The sequence below is a fragment of the Hyaena hyaena genome, unplaced genomic scaffold (assembly GCF_003009895.1).
Source record: "Hyaena hyaena isolate Hyena2069 unplaced genomic scaffold, ASM300989v1 scaffold_61, whole genome shotgun sequence".
NCBI classification, from domain to species: domain Eukaryota; kingdom Metazoa; phylum Chordata; class Mammalia; order Carnivora; family Hyaenidae; genus Hyaena; species Hyaena hyaena.
This window is the reverse complement of record NW_024080693.1, coordinates 1,215,576-1,239,423: the sequence shown is the minus strand read 5'-3', so window position 1 is coordinate 1,239,423 and position 23,848 is coordinate 1,215,576. Positions and strand designations below refer to the sequence as shown.

Here is a 23,848-nt window from a genome sequence, read left to right as displayed (position 1 = left end):
TTGGAGAAGAGCAAACTGAGTGCCTTTGCTGCCCCCTAGGTGGGAATTTCTGGGGCAACCCCTGGGGGAGGGGCGGTGCTTAGGGGCAAGGTTGTGTTGGGGGACATGTCAGGGGCTTTGTTGAGAGGGAGGACTGGGCTGGCAGCTGTCTAGTCATCTGCTCCTGACTTGGCTGGTGGTTGGAGAGACAGGCCGCCTGACTCTGGGAAGCAGGGCCAGATGTAGTCTGGAAGACCATTCTGGCTGCGGCAGTTGATGCCTGTGGAAGATGCATGGGCCTGGCTTTCCACAGCTGTGTTTTGTCCCTAAGGAAGGGCTCCTGGCCAGGGTAGGTACGGACCAGGCCCTGTCCTAGGGGCTGAGGGTCAAGGCAACAAAGGGTGGTTCCCATCCTGGCTGACGAGTCTCGTGGCTTCTGGTTAATCCTGTGCTTTAGTGATTTGCTGGGGAAGGGGGGGGCACCCCAGCCATACTAGGCTCTCCCTGCCTGTGAACCTCTTGCCCAACACCATCCAGGAGGAGAAGCTTCCTGTGGTTTCATCACCTCACACCTCCCAGGCCTCCTGGTCAGCACCCAGGGTCTCTGGGGGGCCTCATCTGTCAGAGGGAAGGGGCCCTTGCCCTTCCGCTTTTAGTCTTCTTACTGCTCCTGCTTACTCGGTAAGAAACCTGAGGGTCAGGAAGGCTGGCCTCCCGGGCCACAGGTGAGCACTAAGCAGAGGGGCCTGGCTGGTGCCTTGCTGGCCAGGGACTGTGGGGGCTCTGACGGCAGCCTGAGGGTGGCCAGCCGTGTTTTAGGGTCAAGTGTGGGTGTTTCTCTTCTAGTCCTTTGATGCTTTTGTGAGCTGTCGGTGGAGGCTTCTGCTTTCCTGTTAGTCACAGTACTGGATCACCTGGACCTCCGCGGTCACCATACTGTGAGCACGGGAGGCGGCTGGAGGGCTTCCACTCTCCTTTCTGCAGCCGTGCAGTCTGGGGACCCAAAGAGTTTTGTTAAGAGCCAGCAGAGAGACTCTGGCTTCTAGGGTGACAGTGGAAGGTGCCAGGCAGCAGGAGAGTGAGGAGGTAGTGTCGCTGGCCTCAGTTTCTTTATCTGTATAACGGGCCCTGCCTTTGCCACAGGTTTTTGTGAGGATCAGACAAGGTGGCGTGGTGAAGGGCTGCAGGGGTTGGGAGGGGTGGGTGCGGTCAAGGGCAGGGGCCTTGCCTGGTCCCGGGAAGGGCAGGGCATACCAGGGTTGGCTCTGCAGTCTTCGGGCGAGGTGGTAATGAAAGTGGGTAAAGTGAGGCCCGCAGGGCTGGGCGTGGTGGCACTGCTCGATCATACTGGCTGGAATGATAACCCGCGCTTGTCCCTGCTGCATGGGTTCAAGGCTGGCAGTGAGAGGCTGATCCCACCAGGGGACCAGGGCCGATTCCGACTTTGCCACCTATTGCTGTGTGGCCATGGGAAGGCCACTCACCCTCTCTGAGCCTGTCTCCGTGTCTGGTTATGACATCTACCTCCAGCGCCTCCCCACTTATGCTCAGGGTGAAACCCCAGTGCCACACAAGGTGTGATCAGACCCAGCCTGTGTTTCCAGCCACGTCTGGTCATTGGCCTCCCTGCAGGCCTGCTTTATGATCTTTACTCCACCCAGAGATCAATCAGCCTGTCTCCTCTCTCTGCAGTTCCATGGAGCAGGGCTTTGAACTGTCCTACTCAGCACCCTTAGTACATATGCCTGCCACGTAGTAGGTCCTCAGTAAATACGTGCTGGGTGAACAAAGCCCCGCCCTTCCCAGGGCTGAGGCCTGTACTTCTCCCAGGGAGGGCAGGCAGGGAACCACAGCATGACTGTCCGTGAAGCTGCACCCTGGAGGTGCCAAGGGGTGTGTTGGTGGGTTCATTCCCAGCCCTGCCGGGAATGGGGACTGAAACCTACGCTCTGTTCACAGGGCAGGGCTGGGGGCTGAGGCTGCCCCGAGGCCTTGTGGTCCTTGGCCCCCCGTACAGAATTCCATGAGGTCTTGAGGTTGGCCTTGCCCTGGCCATGGCCACTCTTGTCTGGCTTTGATCCCACCCTGGGGCAGGCCTGTGCTCAAGCCATGGCGGGGGAGGGCGAGGGAGGGCTCAAGTGCACCCCCCACTTCATGTCCCACCCAAAGGGGAGGCCAGCACTTCTCCGCCTCTTCTCCCGACAGCTGCCTGCAGCGGAAAGCTAGAACAGCACACGGAACGGCGCGGTGTCATCTACAGCCCAGCCTGGCCCCTCAACTACCCGCCAGGCACCAACTGCAGCTGGTACATCCAGGGTGACCGTGGGGACATGATCACCATCAGGTAAGGGAACCCAGGGCATCAGAGGGAAACTCCGTGGGCTTTACACATGCTGAGTGAGTGCGTATGTGAGAGGATGTATGGGTGTGTGATGGATGCACGTGAGTGCACGTGTGAACCGCTGTAGAGGACATGTGTGTGAGCATATATGAACGTGTGCATGTGAGTGAGCACATGTATGAACAAGTAGAGAGGGCAGCTGTGAGCAGACAGGCGTGCAAGTTCCTGTGTGTGAATGTGTGGGTGTGCCCTGGTGTCTGCAGGGGGTGGGGGCCCCTGCAGCTGGCTGCCTCTCCTACTGGGCCTCTCCTGCAAGAGACTCTCTCATGGGTGGTGGGGGCTGTCCATCACCTCAGCCCGGCCAAGGATAGAGGCCCTGGGGATGGTGGGTGTGGCCCAGTTGTCTGAGGTGGCCGCAGTGTCCTGCAGGTGGCCAGGCTGGCATGGAGCTAGAGCAGGGTATCCCCTGGCTTGAGGCAGTCCCAGCAGGAGAGGGGGCCAGGCAGGTGCCCGGGCACTCTAGCTGCAGGGATGTGCAGAGGGTACTGGGATGAGGTGGCCAGACAGCGAGCCTGAGGCCAAGCAGAGGGGTGGCCATGGGGTCTGGCTGGGGTCTCTCCTACATGCCAAAGCCCAGAAGGCCTGGGTACTCCCTACCTCCAAAGCACAGGGACTTGAGAGGCACGATCGGGGTCTGTTCTGGTGGCCCTCCCTGTTTCTCTGTGGCCGCGGGGCCGTGGCTCCCAGGCACTCTCTCTTCAAAGACTTCACCTTTACTGGCCACTTTTAGGGCACCCCCTGGCCCTATGGCCTGCTTGCCCTACAGCCTGGGCCGGGAGGCCAGCCCCGTGTGCCTGCATGCCGCCCCCCCCCCCCCACTGTACAAGCCTGTGAGTTTGTGCTGGGTCTGTCCCAGCAGACCCAGTGTGCGAGGGATCTGGACTCTTGGGTCTTGCTCTTGAAGGGACAGTGTCAGGGGAAGGAACTGACTCCCCCTCCACTTTGGCTTCGGGGTGGGCACTGTGTGTGCTGACAGAGGGCAGAAAGAAAGAGCGCTGCCCACAGTTGTTCCCATTCTTCATGGAGCCCCCCTCAGGCCCCTGGATGGTGGTCGGGGTCCCACTAGCAGGCCCAGCGTGGAGGAGCGGAGGGCGGTGGGGCTGGGCTACCCTTGCCGGGAGCTCAGGTCTGCGGTCCCCCTGCCTGCCCGACCACACCCATGGTCCTCTTTCCTCTCTGCCCCGGCAGCTTCCGCAACTTTGACGTGGAGGAGTCCCACCAATGCTCCCTGGACTGGCTCATGCTGGGCCCAGCAGCCCCGCCCCGCCAGGAGGCCTTCCGGCTCTGCGGCTCTGCCATCCCGCCTGCCTTCATGTCCGCCCGGGACCACGTCTGGATCTTCTTCCACTCTGACGCTTCCAGCTCCGGCCAGGCCCAGGGCTTCCGTCTCTCGTACATCCGAGGTGATGTGGCGGCAGGGTGGGGCAGGGCCCCACAGGGCACGCCGGCTCCCGGGGCCCGGGCGGCACCCCCTCCTGGCCCACTCCCTGCAGGGTCTCCCCCAGCAGCCCGGGCAGTCAGGGCACTGGGACCGGTCAGGTTGCTGCCTCGAGCCCCTCAAGTTCCCTGACCCCACTTCACAGGCTTGGCTAGAGTGAGTGGCTCACCCCTCACCCTTTGCTCAAGTCAGGGATGAGCCCACCCTGGCATCTGAGGGGTCTCTGCCCTGCAGACGCCCCCCCTGGGACAGGGAACAGCCCTACCTGCTCCTGGACCCAGTGGCCCCATTACAGGGAGGCTCTGCTTTCCTCTGACTGCCCCCCCCCGCCCCCCTTTGCTCTTCACCGCACAGGGAAGCTGGGCCAGGCGTCCTGCCAGGCAGACGAGTTCCGCTGTGACAACGGCAAGTGCCTGCCGGGGCCGTGGCAGTGCAACACTGTGGACGAGTGTGGTGACGGCTCCGATGAGGGCAACTGCTCGGCGCCTGCGTCCGAGCCACCGGGCAGCCTGTGCCCCGGGGGCACCTTCCCCTGCAGCGGGGCGCGCTCCACGCGCTGCCTGCCGGCTGAGCGGCGCTGCGATGGCACGCAGGACTGCGGGGACGGCTCCGACGAGGCCGGCTGCCCCGACCTGGCGTGTGGCCGGCGGCTGGGCAGCTTCTACGGCTCCTTCGCCTCCCCGGACCTGTTTGGCGCAGCCCGTGGGCCCTCGGACCTTCACTGCACGTGGCTGGTGGACACGCAGGACCCGCGGCGCGTGCTGCTGCAGCTGGAGCTGCGGCTGGGCTACGACGACTACGTGCAGGTGTACGAGGGCCTGGGCGAGCGCGGGGACCGCCTGCTGCAGACGCTGTCCTACCGCAGCAACCACCGGCCCGTGAGCCTGGAGGCCGCCCAGGGCCGCCTCACCGTGGCCTACCACGCCCGCGCGCGCAGCGCCGGCCACGGCTTCAACGCCACCTATCAGGTGAAGGGCTACTGCCTCCCGTGGGAGCAGCCGTGCGGGAGCAGCAGCGAGGGGACCGCGGGGGACGCGGGCGAGCAGGGCTGCTTCTCGGAGCCGCAGCGCTGCGACGGCTGGTGGCACTGTGCCAGCGGCCGCGACGAGCAGGGCTGCCCCGCCTGCCCGCCTGACCAGTACCCCTGCGAGGGCGGCAGCGGCCTGTGCTACGCGCCCGCCGACCGCTGCAACAACCAGAAGAGCTGCCCCGACGGCGCGGACGAGAAGAACTGCTTCTCCTGCCAGCCCGGCACCTTCCACTGCGGCACGAACCTGTGCATCTTCGAGACGTGGCGCTGTGACGGCCAGGAGGACTGCCAGGACGGCAGCGATGAGCACGGCTGCCTGGCGGCTGTGCCGCGGAAGGTCATCACCGCCGCGCTCATCGGCAGCCTGGTGTGCGGCCTGCTGCTGGTCATCGCCCTGGGCTGCGCCTTCAAGCTCTACTCGCTGCGGACGCAGGAGTACAGGTGGGCGGGGCCGCGCCGCCGCTGTGGGGCGGGGCGGGGCGGGGCGGGGCGGGGCTCGCTGCCCCGCCGCGGTGGGCGGGGCCCTGGGCTCAGGCCGCTGTGCGATGCTGGTGGACTCCCGTGCCTCGTGGGAGGGGAGGGCGGAGGGCGGAGGGGCCCCTGTGTGTGTGGCGGGGGTGGGGGGGGGGAGAGGGTGCGGTCCTGGACAGCCCCGACATGCCGCCTTCCTGCCTGCGACTTTCAGGGCCTTCGAGACCCAGATGACGCGCCTGGAGGCCGAGTTTGTGCGGCGGGAGGCACCCCCGTCCTATGGGCAGCTCATCGCGCAGGGCCTCATTCCGCCGGTGGAGGACTTTCCCGTCTACAGTGCATCCCAGGTGAGCGCCAGAGGGTGAGACCCCTCTCCCCCTCTCCGGCCCCGGACCGGTCTCCCGCTTGGACCTGAGATGCCCAGGCGCGGAGACCGAGGGGCCAGGTCGGACAGTGCATGGCCCAGGGGTAGAGGGAGGCGGAAGGTGAGGCCGGGGCGGGGTGATGTGGGGGGCCACCGCGGCCACGTTGGGGAGAACGAGTCGGCCCTCTCAGCCACCGCCCCACCCTCCAGGCCTCGGTGCTACAGAGCCTTCGCACAGCCATGCGGAGACAGATGCGCAGGCACGCCTCCCGCCGAGGGCCCTCCCGCCGCCGCCTCGGCCGCATCTGGAACCGGCTCTTTCACCGGCCGCGGGCACCGCGGGGACAGATCCCACTGCTGACCGCTGCGCGCACCTCACAGACCGTGCTGGGCGACGGGCTCCTCCAGCCTGCACCAGGGACCACCCCAGACCCCCCAGCAGCCCTCACGGACACAGGCAGCCCCGTGGTGGCTGGGGATGGGCCCCCCAGTGGCCCAGGCCACGCGCCAGAGGCGGGCTCTGCTGCGCCAACCCCCTCTGGCCTGCGGGACCTAGAGTGCAGGCTGGTGGACAAGGACAGAAAGGCCTGCAGGGACTCTTTAGTGGACAGCCTGGCCCCTGCGGACGCACCTCCGGAGCCCTGCTTGGCCCAGGACCCTCAGCCCCTGGCTCCCACTGCCAGCAGCACCCTGGGCCCCCACCCACCAGAGCCACTGGGTGTCTGCAGGAGCCCCCCACCGCCTTCCTCCCCAACGTTGGAGGCCAGTGACGATGAGGCCCTGCTGGTCTGCTGACCTGCTGGACGTGCTGGTGACTGCCACAGCCCCGCTTTGTAACCAGGGAATACACAGTCGTTTCTACCCTGCCTCTGCGTCCTTCTTTCTTCCAGAGAAGCCACCCAGAGGCCCAGCCAGCCTGCTGCACCGGCACCCCCAGCCCTGCTGGGCATGATGGGCCAGGGCTGTGGGGGTTGAAGTGAGGAGGCGGGTGGAGTGAGGAGCCCCTCTGCAGGCACCCTGGGGTCTCACGCTCCCTCCTCCTCCGTTCTGGGAATCCACTCCAGAGAAGCAGGAGAGCTAGGGCAGGGCCCTCTGGAGTGTTTTCTGTGGCTTCTCGCTTCGTTCACCCTCTAGGGTGCCAGAGCTGTGCCGCACTGAGCAGGGTTATGAGTGCATCGGACCTAGTCCGTGGCGGGCCCTCTGTGGGCGTCTAGTCCTCCTCCTGTCCTCCCAGCCAGCTCTGGAGGGGCAGCCTCAGAGGGTGCTGGTCCCAGACTCCTGCCTGCGGCGTCAGCACAGGCCTGGCCAGGCAGATGCCCTTTGGCCTCTGGCTGAGGGGTTAATCTCCTGGGCGTGAGGGCAGGGCTGGGGATGTGGACATGGGGCAGAGGAAGCCCCTGGTCTCCTGCAGGCCTTGAGGCCCCTGGGAGACGCTGCTGCGTGCTTTCTCAGGGGACAGTGGCCGAGCACCAACAGACAGTGGCTAAATCCATCCCATCCTGCCTCAGGCACTGTTGCCCCTGTAAATCAGGGTGAGGCTATGGGCTCTGAAGTCCTGGCAGTCACTCCACAGAGATTCATGGGTGGGATAGGGGGAGGCAGTTCCAGCAGAAATGCCTTGACCCACCTAAGTGGTTGAGCCTAGAACTGTCATCGTGGGTCCCGAGGAGGGGCTCACCAGGTATCTCCCAGCCCCAGTGTCCCTTTGGGTCAGGGCTGGCTCTGGACCCCACGAGGGAGAAAGGGAGTGCCTGGTTCAAGTGGCAGAGGCATAGGCCCCCTCCTGAGCCTGCTGGGACACCTTCCTCAGCTGGCACCGCACAAGTCCCACCGAGTCATGCCCACCAGGGACTCACCTAAGACAAGCACACCACCCCCAACCCTGTTTTATTCAGACCTTTGCAGGAAGGGGAGCAGGGCAGCACTGCCGGGGAGCCCCGCCCACATCTCCAGGGCTCTCTTAGCACAGGACTCAAAGAGTCGAACCTGTTTTGTTTTGTTTTTTTTTTTTCAGGACAAAACAAAAAACAAAAAAACTTATTTTGCAAAAACACCTCCTCAATAAACAACATGTAAACAGAAACAGCTGCTTCAGGCTCCGCAAATGTCTCATTGCGTCTTCAAGGGCTTGTCCGTGGCGGGCAGCGGGGAGGGCTGGCACGGGCCATTTTCCTCCTCCTCGGGGGCCCCCTGGGGGTAGACCACGAAACACAGCTCCTGGCCCCAGCGTGTCATGGACTCTGAAGACAAACAGACAAACAGAGAGACCTTGGGATTGGACACTGGGGGGCAGGGGTCCTTATGGAGCAGCTCCCTTTGGGTGGACCCTGGGGCCACCTCTTAGGGAGACGCTGGGTGGTGGTTGGGCCTCCTGTTGTCACCGCAACAGCTGGGAGGTCCTGCTCCAGGGCGAGTCCCTGAGAGGGTCACATCTCCCAGCCCCTGCACCCTGGGGAGGCTGCCTGGCTCACCTGTGAGTCTGTGCACACACTTTGGTTTGCTTCTCCAGAACACCCCCAGGAAGAAAACAGGCACCCCCGTGAGGATGATGATGACACCGACTCCACACACCATGGGCTCCGAGATGAAGCTGAAGACCAGCAGGAATGCCCAGAACACCAAGTACGCGATGGGGACGAGGAGGTTCACCTGGGGGAGAGCGAGCAGCACTGGCTCAGGACCTTCCCTGCACTCTCCTGCTCCACCACCCGGACAGGGCGGGGGTGGGAGGGGGATGCAGAGGTGCTCCTGCCCTTTCCTGGGAGCTGAGGCTTGAGGGTTCCCTGCTCTGGCAGCAGCCAAACGTGCTAGAAATGAATGCGTGGGATGGCCGGCTTGCCAAATGGTTGAGCGTTTGTCAAAGTTTCAGTGGCTCTGTGTTGCTGGCCGCTTGCATCTCGCTGAAAGTCTCTCTCTCTCTCTCTCTCTCTCTCTCAATTTCACTCTCTCTCTCATTTTGTTTGTTTTTTGGTGTTTCACATTTTTTAGGCACCGAGCACGTCTTTAGCTCCAGGATTTATATGCAAGCAGAATATTTGCATTTAGCTTGATGAAGGTTCTAGTGTCTTTGTGTGTGCTCCTAGAATTCTGTGTCTTAGTCTCATTTTCCTGTCTATAAACTGGGAGTATTCAGAGTACCAGCCTTGGGGGCCATTATGAAGGCTGAATACATCAACGGACATAAAGCCCTGAGCAGGGCGCGGATGCGGCCGAAGCTGGATCCCTACTGCTGTCATCTCCGCCCGGCCCTCATGCCCAAATGAGTGCGGCAGCGGCTCTGATGGCCCGTCCTTCCCTAGGCCTCACCTTGATGGGCCTGTGGAGTGCCGGCCGCCTCCAGCGCAGCACGAGCAGGCCCAGGATGGTGACGCCATAGCAGAGGTAATTGATGAAGGACACGTAGTTGATGAGCGTGTATGTGTCTCCCACAAGCATGATGACCGCTGTGGCCCCACACTGGGAGAGGACCGGGCTGAGGGTGGCCTTCCACCTGGGCCTGCCGGCTCAGGCCAGGAGGTGGGTGAGCCCGGGCCCTCCCCTCTCCCTCCGTGGGCTGCCCCCCAGGGCCCGTGCGATTCCCTGCCATTACCACACTGCCTGGTGGCCCCGGCTCCCCTCCCTGCCAGCCTTGGCCCCACAACTTACACAGACGAGGAGGGCGGGGATGGGGGTGCAGTGTCTGACATGGATCATGGCCAGCAGGCTGGGCAGGTGTCCCTCTCGGGCCCCAGAGAAGCACAGTCTGGGATGGAGATTGGTGGGGGCCGTGAGCCCAGCTTTGGGTCCCCTACCAACCAGATCCCAGACCTCAGCTCCACACTGATGTCCCTCTTGAGCTGTCACCTCTGACCCCTGCTCTGGGCTCCAGCAGCCCCACTGGCCGGTTCTCCCCTGTCTAGCCCACCTCCCTTTTGCTTTCTGCAGCTCGGAGTTGGGATCAGACATCTGTTACTGGGGACTTCACTGTCCCAGCTTCACGTGGGACCCACCTGGCAGGATTTGAGTTCCTCTGGCCCCAGCGCTGATCGCACGCATCAAGGGTACCTGCCTTGCCTCACCTTGACTGCCCTGCCCCCAGTCCAGTCACCTGGAGGAGGTGAACAGGTAGCCATTGATCCCTCCAAAAGTGGAAAGTGCCACGGAAACAGGCATGACCCAAGAAAAGTAGCCCAGCAGCTTCTCCCCGAAGGTCTGAGTGGGCACAGAAAAGAGGTGGCGAGTGAGGCAGGGCGGGGCAGGCAGGAGCCAGGCACCAGTGGGACCCCACTCACCACGGCCACTGCGTTCGAGGCCAGCAGCTCCTGGGGGGACATGGCGGTGAAGTAGGCGACATTGGTGAAGGTGTACACAAAGGTCACCAGTGGGATGGAGATGACGATGGCACGAGGTAGGTTCCTGGGGGCGGTGGCAAAGTGTGTCAGCATCAGCCCCTGGGCTGGAGTCTGGAGGATGGGGCTCAGGGACCCCAGCAAGGGAGCAGCTTTGAGTCTCCATCTCCTGGGTCTGCTAGGGGCCTTGGGACGGGTAAGGGGCAGCACTGCTGTCTCCCTGCCACCCCCCAGCCCCACCTGGACCGCGAGCTGGCGGGAGGAAGGGCAGATTGGGGAAGGGCCACATCAAACCCTGAGGGGCACGTCTAATGTCAGCACATAAGGAGAAAAGTGAATACAGCCTTGAAGATCCCCAAATCCCCCTGGAGTCCAGTCCGTAGACCTGAGGTCTCCCTGGACTCTTTATTAGCCCCAGCCCCAGCCCCAGCCCCAGTGCAAACTCCTCTCTGTTGGGACCCCTGACTGAGCATCAGATGAGCCATGGGCTGCATAGGTAGGGACCGTGTTGTGCTCACATGTGTAAATTTTGGCCATATGGAAATAGCAGGATCTGTTTATAGTGGGACAGTGATACCCATTGTTTCTGAGGCCCAGCAAGGGGCCGTGACGTGCCCACGGCCAGGCAGAGCAGGGCCAGGCTGGAACAGCATCCGGCTCTTTCCAGAGCCATCCCTGTGGGGCAGCAGCATGGTCAGGCCGGTGACCAGACTGAGCCACAGGTGGCAGCAGGTCTGAGCAGGGAGACTGCCTCTCCCACCACCACACCTCTCCCCTTCCCAGGGCCCCAGCTGGGTGTCCCACTCACTTTCGAGGGTCAACCAGCTCCTCAGTGACGTAGTTGAGGAAGTTCCAGCCGCTGAAGGCAAAGGAGCCCTGGAGGAAGGCCAGGGCCAGGTGACCCACGGAGGGTGTCATCCAGAAGTCAAAGGCATTGCTGGGCGTCAGCTCCTCGAAGTGTCCTGGGGGGTCCAGAGGTCAAAGGTCAGTGTCGTCTCCCCTGCCCAGTGCGTGGCCCCACCCAGGCCCTACCTTGGAAGATCTGGACGAAGCCCACGCCAATGATGAGGGACAGGGCCAGCAGCTTCCCACCGGTGAAGATGTCCTGGATGCGTGTGGCCCAGCGCACACTGGAGCTGTTCACCCACGTCAGGAGCACTGGGGAGGAAAGGAGAGGGGGAGGGTGGGCCACAGCCCAGGATGCAGGAGGGCGGAAGCTGGAGGGGACCCCCCCCACCAGTCCTCCCACACAGGGGCGGGGAGCAGGGTGCGGCCCCCAGGTGGGTGCTCACTGAGGCAGGCCATGGAGAGTGTGCGGGACGCAGCTGCTGGGGGGATGCAGTTGGGGAACACGGGCTGCAGCACGTAGTTAGAGAAGGTCATGGAGATGACAGCCAGGCTGGTTGGGTACATGATGAGGACGGCACTCCAGAGCAGCAGGAAGCTGGAATGTGTGAGGGCCCGACTGGCACGGGGGTCCCGCCCCCCTCCCCTCCCCACCCGTGGCCAAGCCGGCACAGGTGTGGGAGAGGGCTGCACCCCAGGCCGCGGCACCCGAGGCTGGCATGGGCACTCAGTGCCGGCTTCGGTCCAGGAAGGCAGGGCTGGCCCCGTCGGGGTCTCCACTCTGGTAATGGACCGCGTCAACAGAGACACCGTTGAGCACAGTTACACGGCTATGGGCTGCCCTCGGGCACATGTCCAAAAGGACTTGGGAACCAACCACCTTTCCAAAGGCCACGCAGCCTCTGGTCACAGGCTGTTTCCTGAGCCAGAGCTGTTCTGGAACCTTCAGTTGCGGCTCCAGCTGGAGCTCTCAGCAGAGCCTATGGCTGCAGGTGGCTGGCTCTGAGCTGTGACCCCTGAGGGACAGGACCTTGCGAGGAGCCGCAGCCAGGGGAAGGGAGCGATTTATGTCCCTTCTGCCTGGGTCTCAGCACCGCAGGGTGCCCACACAGGAGCAGGGACTCTGCTCAGGCTGTGAGGCCCAAGCTGTTCCCGGGGGTCCTGCCTGCACTCCGGAGAGGGCCTGTCTCTGGGGATGCACCTAACCTTGAGGGCGGGGACTGCCTCATCCAGGGACACCACTGACCTCTGGACCACACGCTCTGCAGATTCGTCTCGGTCCTCACCTTTACTCTGTGCCTGCTCACCTCTGCAGCCCTAGAAGCCAGGTGCCCCCGGGGGAAGGTCTTGAGTGCTCCTCTCCCTCCCACCTTCTTGAGTACTGTCTCTAGCCGCAGAGCGCGGTTCTTCTGCTTTCTCAGGTCCCAGGCGTCCCCGAGAATCCTCTCCCCAGAGCAGAGCATCATGGGCACACCCACAGGCGTGTGAATGCCCTGCCAGGCCCCCATCCATGGCTACCTGTCAAAGGCCCTGCACCATGTCCCTCGGGACCAAATTTTGCATACTTTAGTCTACACTTTTCCTCTGGGATCCAGGCACCCGTCCCCCAAGACCCAACTACATCACCTCCCCAGGTATGCCGCAGACGCCACCAGCATGGCAGCCTCCCCCAAACCTCCCCCTCCCTAGAACTGCCATCAATGGCTCCCACCCAGTGGGAAAGCAGGGGTCGCCTCTGCTGTACCCACCTCTTCCTCGTGCCACGCTGGCTACCACGTCCTCGGGATTTAGGCTCCTGCATGGTTCTGGGCTCTTCCTATACCTTAATTCAGGCCCTCGGCAAGGCTCAGCTGGACCACTGCATAGCTCTGACCCCACCCCTGCCCCCAGGCTGCCCCAGCGCCTCCAGGCCCTCACGCTTACCACGGATCTGACCTGCCTCTAGTCACACCAGATGGGTCGAGCACACCCTCCAAGCCTTCGTGCAAACGTGGTTTTTCCTGGAAACATTCCCGAGGTGGGGGCATCCGTTCCCTTAGCTGCTGGGCCACCCACACACACCCTCAAAGCAAGGATCTTCTAGGTCTTCGTCAAGTGCAGAAGGGCTCTATCCCTCTGCACTGTGAACACCTTGAGGACAGGGACGGATCTTTTTCTCCCTGGTCCTCAGTACACAGTAGGTGCTCAGCTAATGCTTACTGGTGCATAAAGGAAGGCTGGGGAGCTATTCAAAGGGGGAGGGGGCTCTTGCAGGGCATTGATAGAAATACCATGCCCCCCCGCATACATATGGGTTTACTAAAATCCAGGCTGTCCTTGCCTTGGTGGTGCTAACTTCACCCAGGTGCAGAGTAGGCTTAAGGAAATATTTAAAAGGAAGCACAGAGAGGTCAAGGGGCCAGCCAGGCCAGCCGGAGTGTCCTGCCCACCCTGGGCCTTGGAAGGCTCCCCAACACCCCCAGCCCCTTCCCTCCATCTACCCCATGATCTCCCTGAGACGGGAGACAAAGAGAAAACCAAAGTCCAGGGCCCCATTGGCCATCCATTCCGGATTGTCATGCCCTCCCCCACCGACCCCAGCGGTGCCCCACACTCACCCAGCCAGGCCTCCGAAGATCTCAGTGACATAGGCGTAGTCCCCGCCAGACTTGGGGATGGCGACTCCCAGCTCCGCGTAACAGAGGGAGCCCAGGGCAGTGACGCCTCCACCCAGGACCCAGACGAAGAGGGCCAGACCTACAGAGCCCGAGTGCTCCAAGACGCCCTTGGGGGAGATGAAGATGCCCGAGCCGATGATGTTCCCTGGGGTCGGGAGAGATGGGGAGGCAGGCCCCCTTAGCAGCCCAGCCTTCTCAGGCTTCCAGATGTTATAGTGAGGAAGGGAGCCTGGGCTGCTCCCTGGAGGAGGAGGAGGAGGAGGAGAGGGGAGAGGTGAGCCTGGAGGCAAATGGGTACCACTGGGTGCCTCAGACCCTGCAAACCCCACTCTGGGCTCATTATCTCCAAGGCCTTGTTACCTTGTCCATGCAATTCAGGAGATGAGTCCTGTTCTGAGTTCCTCTGCCCCTCCCCCATTTACTCCCACCAGGCAGGGAGGCACAGGCGACGAGGCTCAGCCCTGAGCGGTGGCAGAGTGGCAGCCCTCCTGTGCATCCCCACAGGGCCCAGTCTCAGCCCCTCAGCCCTGGCCGAAGCCTCTGACTTGTCAGCCTCTTGCCACCTGCTCTCCTTCCAACCTGCCAGCCAAAACTAGCCTCCTAAAGCAAGACCTTGACCATGACACTCTTCTGCTACTTTCCCACTGGCCGAAGTCCAAACTCGTGGAGTAGCTCACTCAGGGAGTGGCACCACCTCCATGAAGCCCTCCCTGACCGTGCCAGTTTGGAATCTTCCTCCCATATCACAGCCCTGTCCTTCCCCAGACCCTGTCCCATACTTTCTTTCTTTCTCTTCTCTCTCCCCTTTCCCTAAAAGGGAGCCTGCTTCCTGGGCTCCTCTCTGACCTAAGACCCAGACTGTGGACAAAGACTCTGAAAAAACCTTGTTTCCTGGCACTGTTAAAATATGTCAGGTCCTGGGCAAGGGCCAGGGGAGTGAGGGGGAGGAACTGGTGTGCTTTCAGGGCTGGGGGTTGGTCAGCAGCCATCATGGAAGGCATCGGGTGGGCAACGGAAGGCTGGCAGAGACCCCGCCAGCCTGGGGTCTGGATACAGACCACCTCTCCGCTTGGGACTACTGGATGCAAAGAGGAGTCACTGCTCTAATGCCAGGACCACAGTGGAAAACCCCAGCTGGGGCTCAGGTCACCTCGCAAGATCTGTCTGTACCAGAGGTTATTGTGAGGATTCAGCAAGGACTCTAGAAAGCCCTCTGCTCATTGACAGCTGTATCCAGATGTACTTAGCATCTGGAGTGATTCTGTCTGCAGCCGTACCCGCTTGCACTCACCTCCATCTCCCAGTGCGTAGTAAGTGCTCAATACACATGTTGAGTGAACTAATGGAGGAGTGAATGGCCTGATGTCCAAAGCGGCACCAACACCCTGACATGAGAGACTGATTTTCTCATTTGTGACGTGGGGCAGCTTTCTCTACGCAGGTCTCCTGGAGGAGGGGAGTGGCCCGCCTCTGAGGCTCAGAGGCCAGGAGAATCTGCCATGGTAATGGAAGCCCGCCCTGCCCTTGGGGCGCACTCTGAGTGTTACAGAGTGTGCTAGGTGTCGGGGGCGCTCTGTTGACTCATGGTGTCTGGGAATCCTCAATCAAAATGCTCACAGGGCCAAGCTGTGGTCTGCAGAGCAGGTTCTTAGGATGAGCAAGACTCTGAATACCCACTGAGCTGTGAGCTCCCTGGCAGCTGGGGTGCAAAAAGGGCAATGTTCTGGGTGACCTGGGTCTCACCGTCTGTGCAAATAAATTAGGTCACATCCTTGGTGACTTGCACACGGGCCTGCCCAAGGGGAAATAATCCCAGAATGCGCAGGCCACAAGAATAAAAAAGCAACGCTGCTAGAAGCTGGGGCTGAGCCCCTCAACAGGATCACCCCCACCTGCCCAGTCCTGCGGGAGAGCGCACACCCACCAGGGCAGAGGCTGCCTGTTCCACCTGCCAGGCCCACAGGCGGGTCTGGCCAAGGACGCAGCTGTGGCTGCCAATCTGCATGCATCCCTTGCCCACGGTGCTACCCCCACCCCACCCCCGGCCGACACAGATTTCCAGTCTGGACAGCCGCGGTGCCCCACTTGGTTTTCTGGTCACATCCCAGGAGCCCTAAATACATCCAGATAAGGACGAAGGAATTCATGCTCCCCCCAACCCCCCAGAGGTAAGCTGTGCCCTCAGCCAGCTTCCAGGGGGGAGAGGAGCTGCCTCCCTTATCTGCCGGGCGGGGGTGGGGTGGGGAGGCTGGGGCTTGGGGCAGCTTTCTAAAGGGTCTCTGAGTTCGCTCTATCTGGCAGTAGGGCCTCTGTTCTCAGGACCTGGTGGAGTGTGATTTGCCAAAAGCCAGTGAGGTTGGAAGCCAGCGGGGGCTGGGTGGCCTTGGAAGGAGCTGGGTGCATTCAGGCTGGGGGCATCCAGGGACCCAAGCAACCTAGCCCATGGGGACCCCAGCACTCTATACAGTTCAGCATGGAAGGGCCTGGTGGGCACAGCCCTTGGGGAAGCCACACCTGGCACCTTGTCCTCCAAGGCTGGGATCTGAAAGGGACACATCACTAGCCTGTGCTCAGAAGCGGAAGGCTCCAAAATGCTGGCCCTGGGGGATGGGCGGGGGGATCATTTTGTCTGGACACATGGCCTCAGCCTGCAGTGCGGGACTTCTCCCCACGTGGCTCAAAGGAACACGTGTGCCAGCTGGTGCCTCTGAGGTCTTTGTGGGCCTCTCCCTGTGGGCCTGGACAACCTCTAGCATCCTCCCGGGTTTGTGCTAGAAGGTGGCAGAAAACCCCACCGAAGTCCACTGGCTGCTCCGGGCACTGCATGGGCTGGGTGGGCCTCTGCAAGGGTCCATCGGGGCCGGGGGCTCGGGTGGGCAGCAGAGGGCAGGGAGGAGGACGCTGGGGGCAGGGGTGGGGCCCCAGCATAAAAGTGATTACAGGGGGTGTGGAGAAGGGACCCCAGAGGTGTGAGGGGGAGGGGAGGGATACCCGCCCAACCCTCCCGTGACGGTGGGTTCAGACCTCCCTTCTCAGCCCTCGTTCAGGTCCATCAGGACCAGCTTTGCGGGGCTCTGGCCACAGTAGTGGGCAAGCCCAGCCCGTGGGGGCGCCCGCCCTGTAGGAAGAGGTGGAGGGGCCGAGGCGGGGAGCACGGGCCTCCGTGCCGGGAGAGGCTGCCGAGCGCCTGGTCAGGTGTCAGCCAACAGCGGGCTGGAGAAATGCAGGTTCCATGGTCTCCACATTCTCACCCACCCAGTGGGTCCTTGCAGGGCCAGAGCTCCAGCATGGGTGGGTGAGGATGTGAACCCCCCGCCAGGAGGGTGCCCGTCGGTCTCCTCCCGCCCCTCTTGCCTCAGCCCACACTGGGTGGTTTTTATCACATTAAGATGTTTGGCCTGATGGGGCTTACTCGGCTCCGTGGAGGAATGAAGAAAGGGCCATTGTTCCTCTGGCCGCTGCGGTGCGCACTGACCTATTTTTGGAAGGCAGTGGCCGACCGTGGAGGTCGCAAGGGTGGATGGTGGAGGTCATGTCGGTGGAAGGAGCCTACTGCCCTTGGTGTGTGTGCGTGGGGGGGGGGGATGCGCAGAGTCTGATTTGGGGAGGGGGACGGGGAAGTCCTGTCAGGCCGGGCTGCCGGCACCACCCCTCATCCCTAGAAACCCTTTCAGGAGTCAGCTGAGTGACCTCAGGCCGGTGCTGCCCTTCTGGGCCTCAGTTTCCCCTTTTGCCAGGTCAGGCCACTGAGCTAACAGGCAGCAGAGGGCTGGTTCAATCCTGGCTTGGGCTGAGGCATTGCTGGGCAGGGCAGACCCCTCAGGCACGTTTGCAAAGGCCTGAGGAAACACAATGTGCCTGGGGGCCCCTGTCCCTCACTGTGACAGGTGTCTCCTCAGCTCGCTAGTTTCCCAGAAGCTGCAGGAAGCCCTCCCTGATCTTTCTCTTTGGCCCCTATAACCTGGATCCTGCTCTACTCCCATGGTACCTGGAGGATGGCCAAGAAGTGATTATTTGCTACCCTGCACGGGTCCTGTGTTCCCAGAGGGCAGGGTCTGTGTCCTGGCCCGTGAGATGAGAAGCCCCAGCCCACAGAGAACCCACATACGCCTTGCCCGTCTGCGCCTCTTTTAGCGAGCAGGCCCACAATGGGGGTTCTTCCTGTCACACTGGCCTGCTGGCCTGACAGAGAACAGCTCTGGGGCTCCTGGGCCTTACCAGGGGCTGGCCACAGGCCAGACCTCCTTCCTTTGCTCTGGGCAACGAGTCCCAGCCCCGCCCCATTAGGATATGACCCATGAGGCCTCTGGGAAAGAGTTCCAAATTCCCATCAGTAGGTCCCTGAGGCCACAGGCAGAGGCGCTAGTGAGAATCCCCAGGTGTGGGTTCGAATCCCAGATCCCTCGTGGTGGGGGCTGTGGACAAGATATATCACCTCTCCAAGCCTTCTTAGCTCAAAGTGGGGAGAAAAGGCAGTGATGCGGGCATGCCCCGCCCTGCTTGACACATCAGGGGCCCCAGGAAGTGCTTACGGATCTCACTACTGTCATCTATCTTGAAGGTACCCCAGGCCACCCAATCTGGCTTTTGGAGACCTGATCCCCATGGGATCTCAACATGCTGGAGTCACTGGCCAGAACTCTGCTTTGGGGACCCTGCTGTCCCCCTGCGTGAAGCCCGTGCCTCCGAACACATGAGTGTCCTTAATGAGCATGTGTCAGGCATCCTTCCGAGGAGACAGAAGTGCCCATTGAGGCTCTTGGCAGAACTCCAGGGAGGTGAGTGGGGATGCCTCCAAGACATGTCTGGAATTGCCAATTGGCTGGCGTGTACCTCCGGCCTAACCTAATTTCCTTTCAAGAGAGGGATGAGCAGAAGTGTAGCGCTCTCTCTGCCTGGCTCAGCTCAGCCCAACCCTGCCTAAGAAGTCTCGCCTGTACCCCATCTCCAGGCTGAGTCAAGGTCACCAATGAGCTGCACAACGCTGGATCCAGCCATCCACCCACAGACTGCATCTTACCTGCCTCGTCAGTGGCATCTGGCAGGTTAATCCCTTCCTCCACCCTCCGCCTCCTGGCCCTCCTCCCCCCTTGCTGGCTGCTCCTTCTGGACTCCTCTGCTAGTCCTTCTTTTTCCTGACTTCCAGATTTTGAGTGCCTGTGGCTTAGTCCTGGGGCCTTGGCCCCTTTCCTTCCACACTCCCTCCCGTGGAGACCTCATGTAGTCCCCCAGCTTCTGTTGGAAACTCCCAAATTTATATGCCTAGCATGGACCTCTTCCCTAAACTAAACCTGCATATCCAACTAATTACAAATAGGCATCTCAAATTTCCCCTGTTCAAAATGAGATTCTGGGCTTCCATCCCCTTTCCCTCCAGACCTACTTCTCCAATAGTCTTTCCAGATCAGTAAATTGAAAACCTGGTTCCCACATGCTCAGGCCCAAACCTGATGTCACCCTTGACTCTTCTCTTTCTCCCACGCTTCACATCTAGTTCATCCCAAATCCTTTGGCTCCATCTTCCAAACACATCCAGAACTGAACCTCTGCTCAGCACTTCATTGCCACCACCCTGCTCTGAGCCATCACTGTCTCTTACCCAAGTGACTCAAGTACCCTCCTGACCAGGTTTCCTGCTTCTACCCCTGATGCCTACAGCTTCTTCTCCATAGTGAGCCCTACCTCATCCCATCCATCCCATCCCATCCCATCCCATTCATCTCAGCCCATCCATCCCACCCAATCCATCCCATCCCATCCATCCCATCTCATTCCATGCTCCCAATCCCATCCCATATCCTATCCCATCCACCCCATCCCATCCATCCCATCTACCCATCCATCCATCCATCCATCCATCCATCCATCCATCCCATCCATCCCATCTCATTCCATGCTCCCAATCCCATCCCATATCCTATCCCATCCACCCCATCCCATCCATCCCATCCCACCACATATCCTATTCCATCCATCTCAGTCCATCCATCTCATCCCATCCATCCTACCCCATCCATCTCATCCATCTCATCTCATTCCATGCTCCCAATCCCATCCCATATCCTATCTCATCCATCCCATCTCATCCATTCCATTCCATTCCATCCCATTCCATCCCATCCATCTCATCCCACCCCATATCCTATTCCATCCATCTCATCCCCTCCCATCCAATCCCATCACACATCCTATCCCATTCTACCCTATATCCAACTCCATCCCATGCCATCCCCTTCCATCCCATGCCATCCCCTTCCATCCCATCCTATCCCCTTCCATACCATCCATCCAATCCCATCCCATATTCTATGACATCTCATCCCATATCTTACCCCATCTAGCCCATCCCATTTATCTCATCCCATTCCATCCTTTCCCATCCCATATCCTACTCCATCCATCTCACCCCATGCCACCCCATCCTGTCCCATCTCACCCCATGCTACCCTATTCCATCCCATCTCACCCCATGCCACCCCATCCCATCCCATCTCACTCCATGCCATCCCATCTCACCCCATGCCACCCCATGCCATCCCATCCTGTCCTATCCCATCCCTCTTCTGCTCAAAGCCTTCTCCCATCTCACAAAAAGAAAAAGGCAAAGTTCTCACTGCAGCCAGGAAGGCCCACACAAATGGGCCCTTCCCACTCTTGATTCATTTCCTTCCTACAATCCTCCCCACCCCCATCTTAATTTTGTCACCTTAGAACATATCACTATCCCATTGGCTGAACATTCAGCTTGTTTATCACTGGCTCTTTGACTCCCATGCTGGGGTCAGCTCCAAGAGGACAGGGCCTTTGTCTGGCCTATTCCTTGTGGTATCTCCAGCACCTAGAACAGCGCCTGGCACTGTTCTGTACCTAATTGTTGAATAGATGAATTAGTGTGTCCAGTGCTGGCAGCCACCCCCCACCCGACCTTGTAGCTAGAGCTGCCTCAGCCCCCAGTGGTGTCCCAAGCATACCAAGGGCATCTGATCCGGGCTGGGTGCAGCCTCAGTCTGTTTCCTCGTCTGTAATCAGAGCTGTGAGACACAGGCAAGCTCTTGGGTGGCTTTATGTCTCCTCAGGGTCCCTATTAGGAGGTGCTGGGTTTTTGCAGCAAGCCATCCTCTGAGCATCTCAGCCACCACCAGCTCTGAGTGCAACCAGCTCTGGCCATGGATGGATGAGCAGGAGGTGGGGTTCATGAAGCAGGCCTCTGAGTCCCTGAACACACGTGAGCCTGACACATAAACACCAGCACGGGCTGGTTACCCGAATGTCAGGGAGAGAGTGGAGGACAAGAAAGCCTGGTCAGCAGACCCAGGGTGATACCCACTCTGCTGGACCTGGGCACGCCCATTCCTTGGGTGTGGATTGGGAGAGGCAGCTGGCCATGGTTCCCAAGTCAGGACAAAAGCTTTGGGTGGGAGTGGGGAGTCCAGGGAGATTCCTTTGTCCATTTGTTTATCCATCCATCATAAAGTGGGGGTGCTCAGTAAATCCTCGGTAAATCCCAACCTTCTCCCATCGAGGGCTCTGAATCCGGCTCCAGTTTTGCCCAGCACCAGAACAGTATGAAGAAGGGCACTGGATTAGAAGATTGAGTCCAAATCTAGTTCCAAATCCCAAGTCTACAGCTTGCAGAAGTGTCATTTAACTTCCAACCTCAGTTTCTACATCTGTGGAATGGGTATAAACAATCTCATCTTGCAAGGTGGGCATGAGAATCAAATGAGATAAAGGGAGAACATGATTTCGTGATGTAATAAGGAGTGTTTTTCAGAAGAGGTATTAGGCGCAGTGGTGTCTTATGTAGCTCCTGCTCCACTGGCTCGCTTTCCCCCTGCCTGGCCTGCTCCCCTCCAGGTGTGCTTGCTGGGGCCAGGAGGTGCTGCCCTAGACACACATCAGGTGGAGTCTGACTCCAGCCCAGAGCCATTCCATATCATTCCGTTCTCCAAAGCCCCGACTCCTCAGCCTAGGACAGGGCAGAGGGTACAAGGAAAGAGAATTCTAGGGTCTTCTGGAAGTGGCTATTTGAAGTTTCTGAGATAATGAGCGCAGGAGCTGGTAACCAACAGAAAGACTGTGGAGTAGCATATAAAGGCCTCGAGACTTTTAAAGCTAAAATAGGACACTTTGGAGACATTTTTTTACTTTGGCCAGGTTCCCCAGGGCAGGAAGGTGGGATCGGATGTGTGAGGTAGGCTCCACAAAACAGTGCCCGGGGTGGGGGGCAGGGGCATCGGGTGGGAAGGGCAGTGCACACCCTGACTTGGCCCACAGGGCCCTTCTCCCTCATCTGTCCCCTTCCAGTTCACATCCATTGTCTCCTTGTCCATCTCCTGACTTCTGGAACCCTTCACGGCCCTCCAAGCAGGGTGGTGGGACCACCACTGAGCGTCCCGGGCTGGGGTCAGGCCTTCTGGGTTCTCTTCCTGAGTCGGCCACCCTCGGCCAAGTCGCCTCTTACCCCAGCTCAGTCTTCAAGGTCTGGAGACCAAGGGTGCAGTGGACCTGGAAGAGCAGGAATGGGCTGAGAAGCTGGGGGGCACCACGGGGCAGAGCTGGCATGCACGGGGCTACTCTTACAGGGTGTGTCCCGCAGAAGGCACGTGATGGTGGAGCTAGCCTGCTCCGCTCCCACTGCCATCACGAGGGTCCTCTGTCGAGGAGAGAGGCGCCAGCGGCCTCCACCTGCCCTGAGGTAGATGGGGTGCGGGAGGAGACGGAGGAGGAATACAGCTCAGGGAGGCCTACTTAGCTGAGGAAGCCCAGGAAGGGCTGCGTCTCTGCCTGCACCTTCCTGGCACCGTAGCTGGCTCCAGACAGCGCCAGCCTCTTGGCTCCGTCATGTGTGGGCCAGGCGAGCCTCTAACCAGTATCCTGGTCAAATCCTTGGAACCAATGCTTCCTCCCAGCAGCAGAGTCAGCAGGGACGTCCTAGGCAAGAAGGTCATAGAGCTGGCTCCTGGAAGATTCCATTCCAGGGGCAAGTGGTTGAGATGGGGGAGCTACCTGGACAGGGGGGCTGTGTTCCGGGCAACTTTCCGTGTGAGTGTGGGGATGGCCACGAGCGAGACCCCAGCCCCAGCTCAGGAGCTCCCAGTGTGAGGGGAGCGGAGGAGGAGGAGGTGAAGACGCCAGTCTGTCCTCCTGAGCCTCCAGCTTTCGTCATCTGCAGGGGTCTGAGGATGGGTGGTGAGCAGGGGGTACGCAAGGAGACCCTCCCTGGCACACAGTAGAATGAGAGCAGTCAAGACCCCTGTCATTCATCCCCCAGTCCGTGTCTCTTGGGACACATGGGATGGAACAGACCACTCCCAAAAGGGTCTCTGAGGCACTCGGGGTGGACTTGGGTACAGGTCTGGGTTACCTAGTTCCGGAAGAGTCAGTGTTCCTGATTTGGGCCTTGGCCCCTGAGCCCTGGGCCGATCCAGAAGTCCCCTTATGGGGGCAAGACACATGGACCCATCCTCACTTGGGAAAGATGAGCCCAGAGGATGTGGGTGTCTGTTGGGATCCCTGCCCAGGAAGCAGGTGGCTCTTCTGCAGGCTTGGTGTGCCCACCCCATCGCTGGCCTTCCCAGTCACTGACTCTCCCCCTGCCACCAAACTCTGCAATAATTATATACTCTGAACCCATGTCCCCTCTAGGCTGGCTCTGCCTGTCCAGTCTAGCCACAGGGTCTCCTGCTTTTGAATAAATCGCCCACACTGTATGGCACCTGGGGCCTACACACAGGAGGAGCTCGGTTTGAGCCACAGTCCGGAACTTTGGGCCTTAACTTGGGTCAACCTATACAGGCCCCAGGCTTACAAGGCTCCTGCTCTCAAGGCCGGATTACAGGCACCTCCATTTCATAGACGAGAAAACAGAGGGCAATCTGCCTTGCTGAAACTCACAGCAAACTGAAGGCAGGAGGGGGATTCCAGGGGTGGATGGCACCTGCACGTCCCTCAAGTGCAAACCTTTTGGGCGCCAGGGGAGGTGGGAACAAGAAGGCTCACTGCCACTGTGTGAGGGGAGACGCCACAGGCGCGCTGGGCATCCGCCGACGCGTCCCACAGTCGCAGATCGTAGGGGCGCCCCGAGCCCGAGTGCTCCTTGATTCGGGCAGCAGTGCGCCCCAAGCCTTTGGCGCTGCCACCCCAGGCGCCCGCCCGCCCGGGCCCCGCTCACCGATGATGATGGTGCAGGCGCTCACCAGCCCGATCTCCTTCTTGAGCGCCACCCGCTCCGAGGCGCCGGGGCCCGGGCCCGGGCCGGGGGAGGGCGAGGGTGCCGGGCCGGGATTCCCGCGCCCGCTCGGCTGCTGCGTGTGGCCGGCCATGTCGCTGTC

At 60.7% G+C, this 23,848-nt stretch overlaps 2 protein-coding genes across 3 annotated transcripts in view; one reads left to right on the top strand and one right to left on the bottom strand.

The window, feature by feature from the left end:
- LRP3 (LDL receptor related protein 3) overlaps positions 1-7,697 on the top strand; it is a 12,659-nt gene extending 4,962 nt beyond the window's left edge. Inside the window, exons 3-7 of the mRNA XM_039231964.1 lie at positions 2,185-2,323; positions 3,569-3,783; positions 4,173-5,289; positions 5,534-5,666; positions 5,894-7,697. Coding sequence (XP_039087895.1) covers positions 2,185-2,323; positions 3,569-3,783; positions 4,173-5,289; positions 5,534-5,666; positions 5,894-6,478 — 2,189 coding nt within the window. The 3' untranslated portion in view covers positions 6,479-7,697. The remainder of the gene's footprint in view (positions 1-2,184; positions 2,324-3,568; positions 3,784-4,172; positions 5,290-5,533; positions 5,667-5,893) is intronic.
- Positions 7,624-23,848, bottom strand: SLC7A10 (solute carrier family 7 member 10). Of its 2 annotated transcripts, none has more exons than XM_039231965.1 (11): positions 23,689-23,845; positions 13,455-13,659; positions 11,304-11,455; positions 11,044-11,169; positions 10,820-10,973; positions 9,955-10,078; positions 9,771-9,874; positions 9,329-9,425; positions 8,990-9,179; positions 8,155-8,332; positions 7,624-7,923 (listed from the first exon to the last, which is right to left on the bottom strand). In XM_039231965.1, the coding sequence occupies exons 1-11, from the start codon at positions 23,837-23,839 to the stop codon at positions 7,656-7,658; spliced, it is 1,749 nt and encodes a 582-aa protein (XP_039087896.1). In that variant the 5' UTR covers positions 23,840-23,845; the 3' UTR covers positions 7,624-7,655. The 2 variants fall into 2 exon arrangements, with proteins under 2 accessions (XP_039087896.1, XP_039087897.1); XM_039231966.1 differs by having other exon boundaries at positions 7,739-7,923; positions 8,990-9,139; positions 23,689-23,848.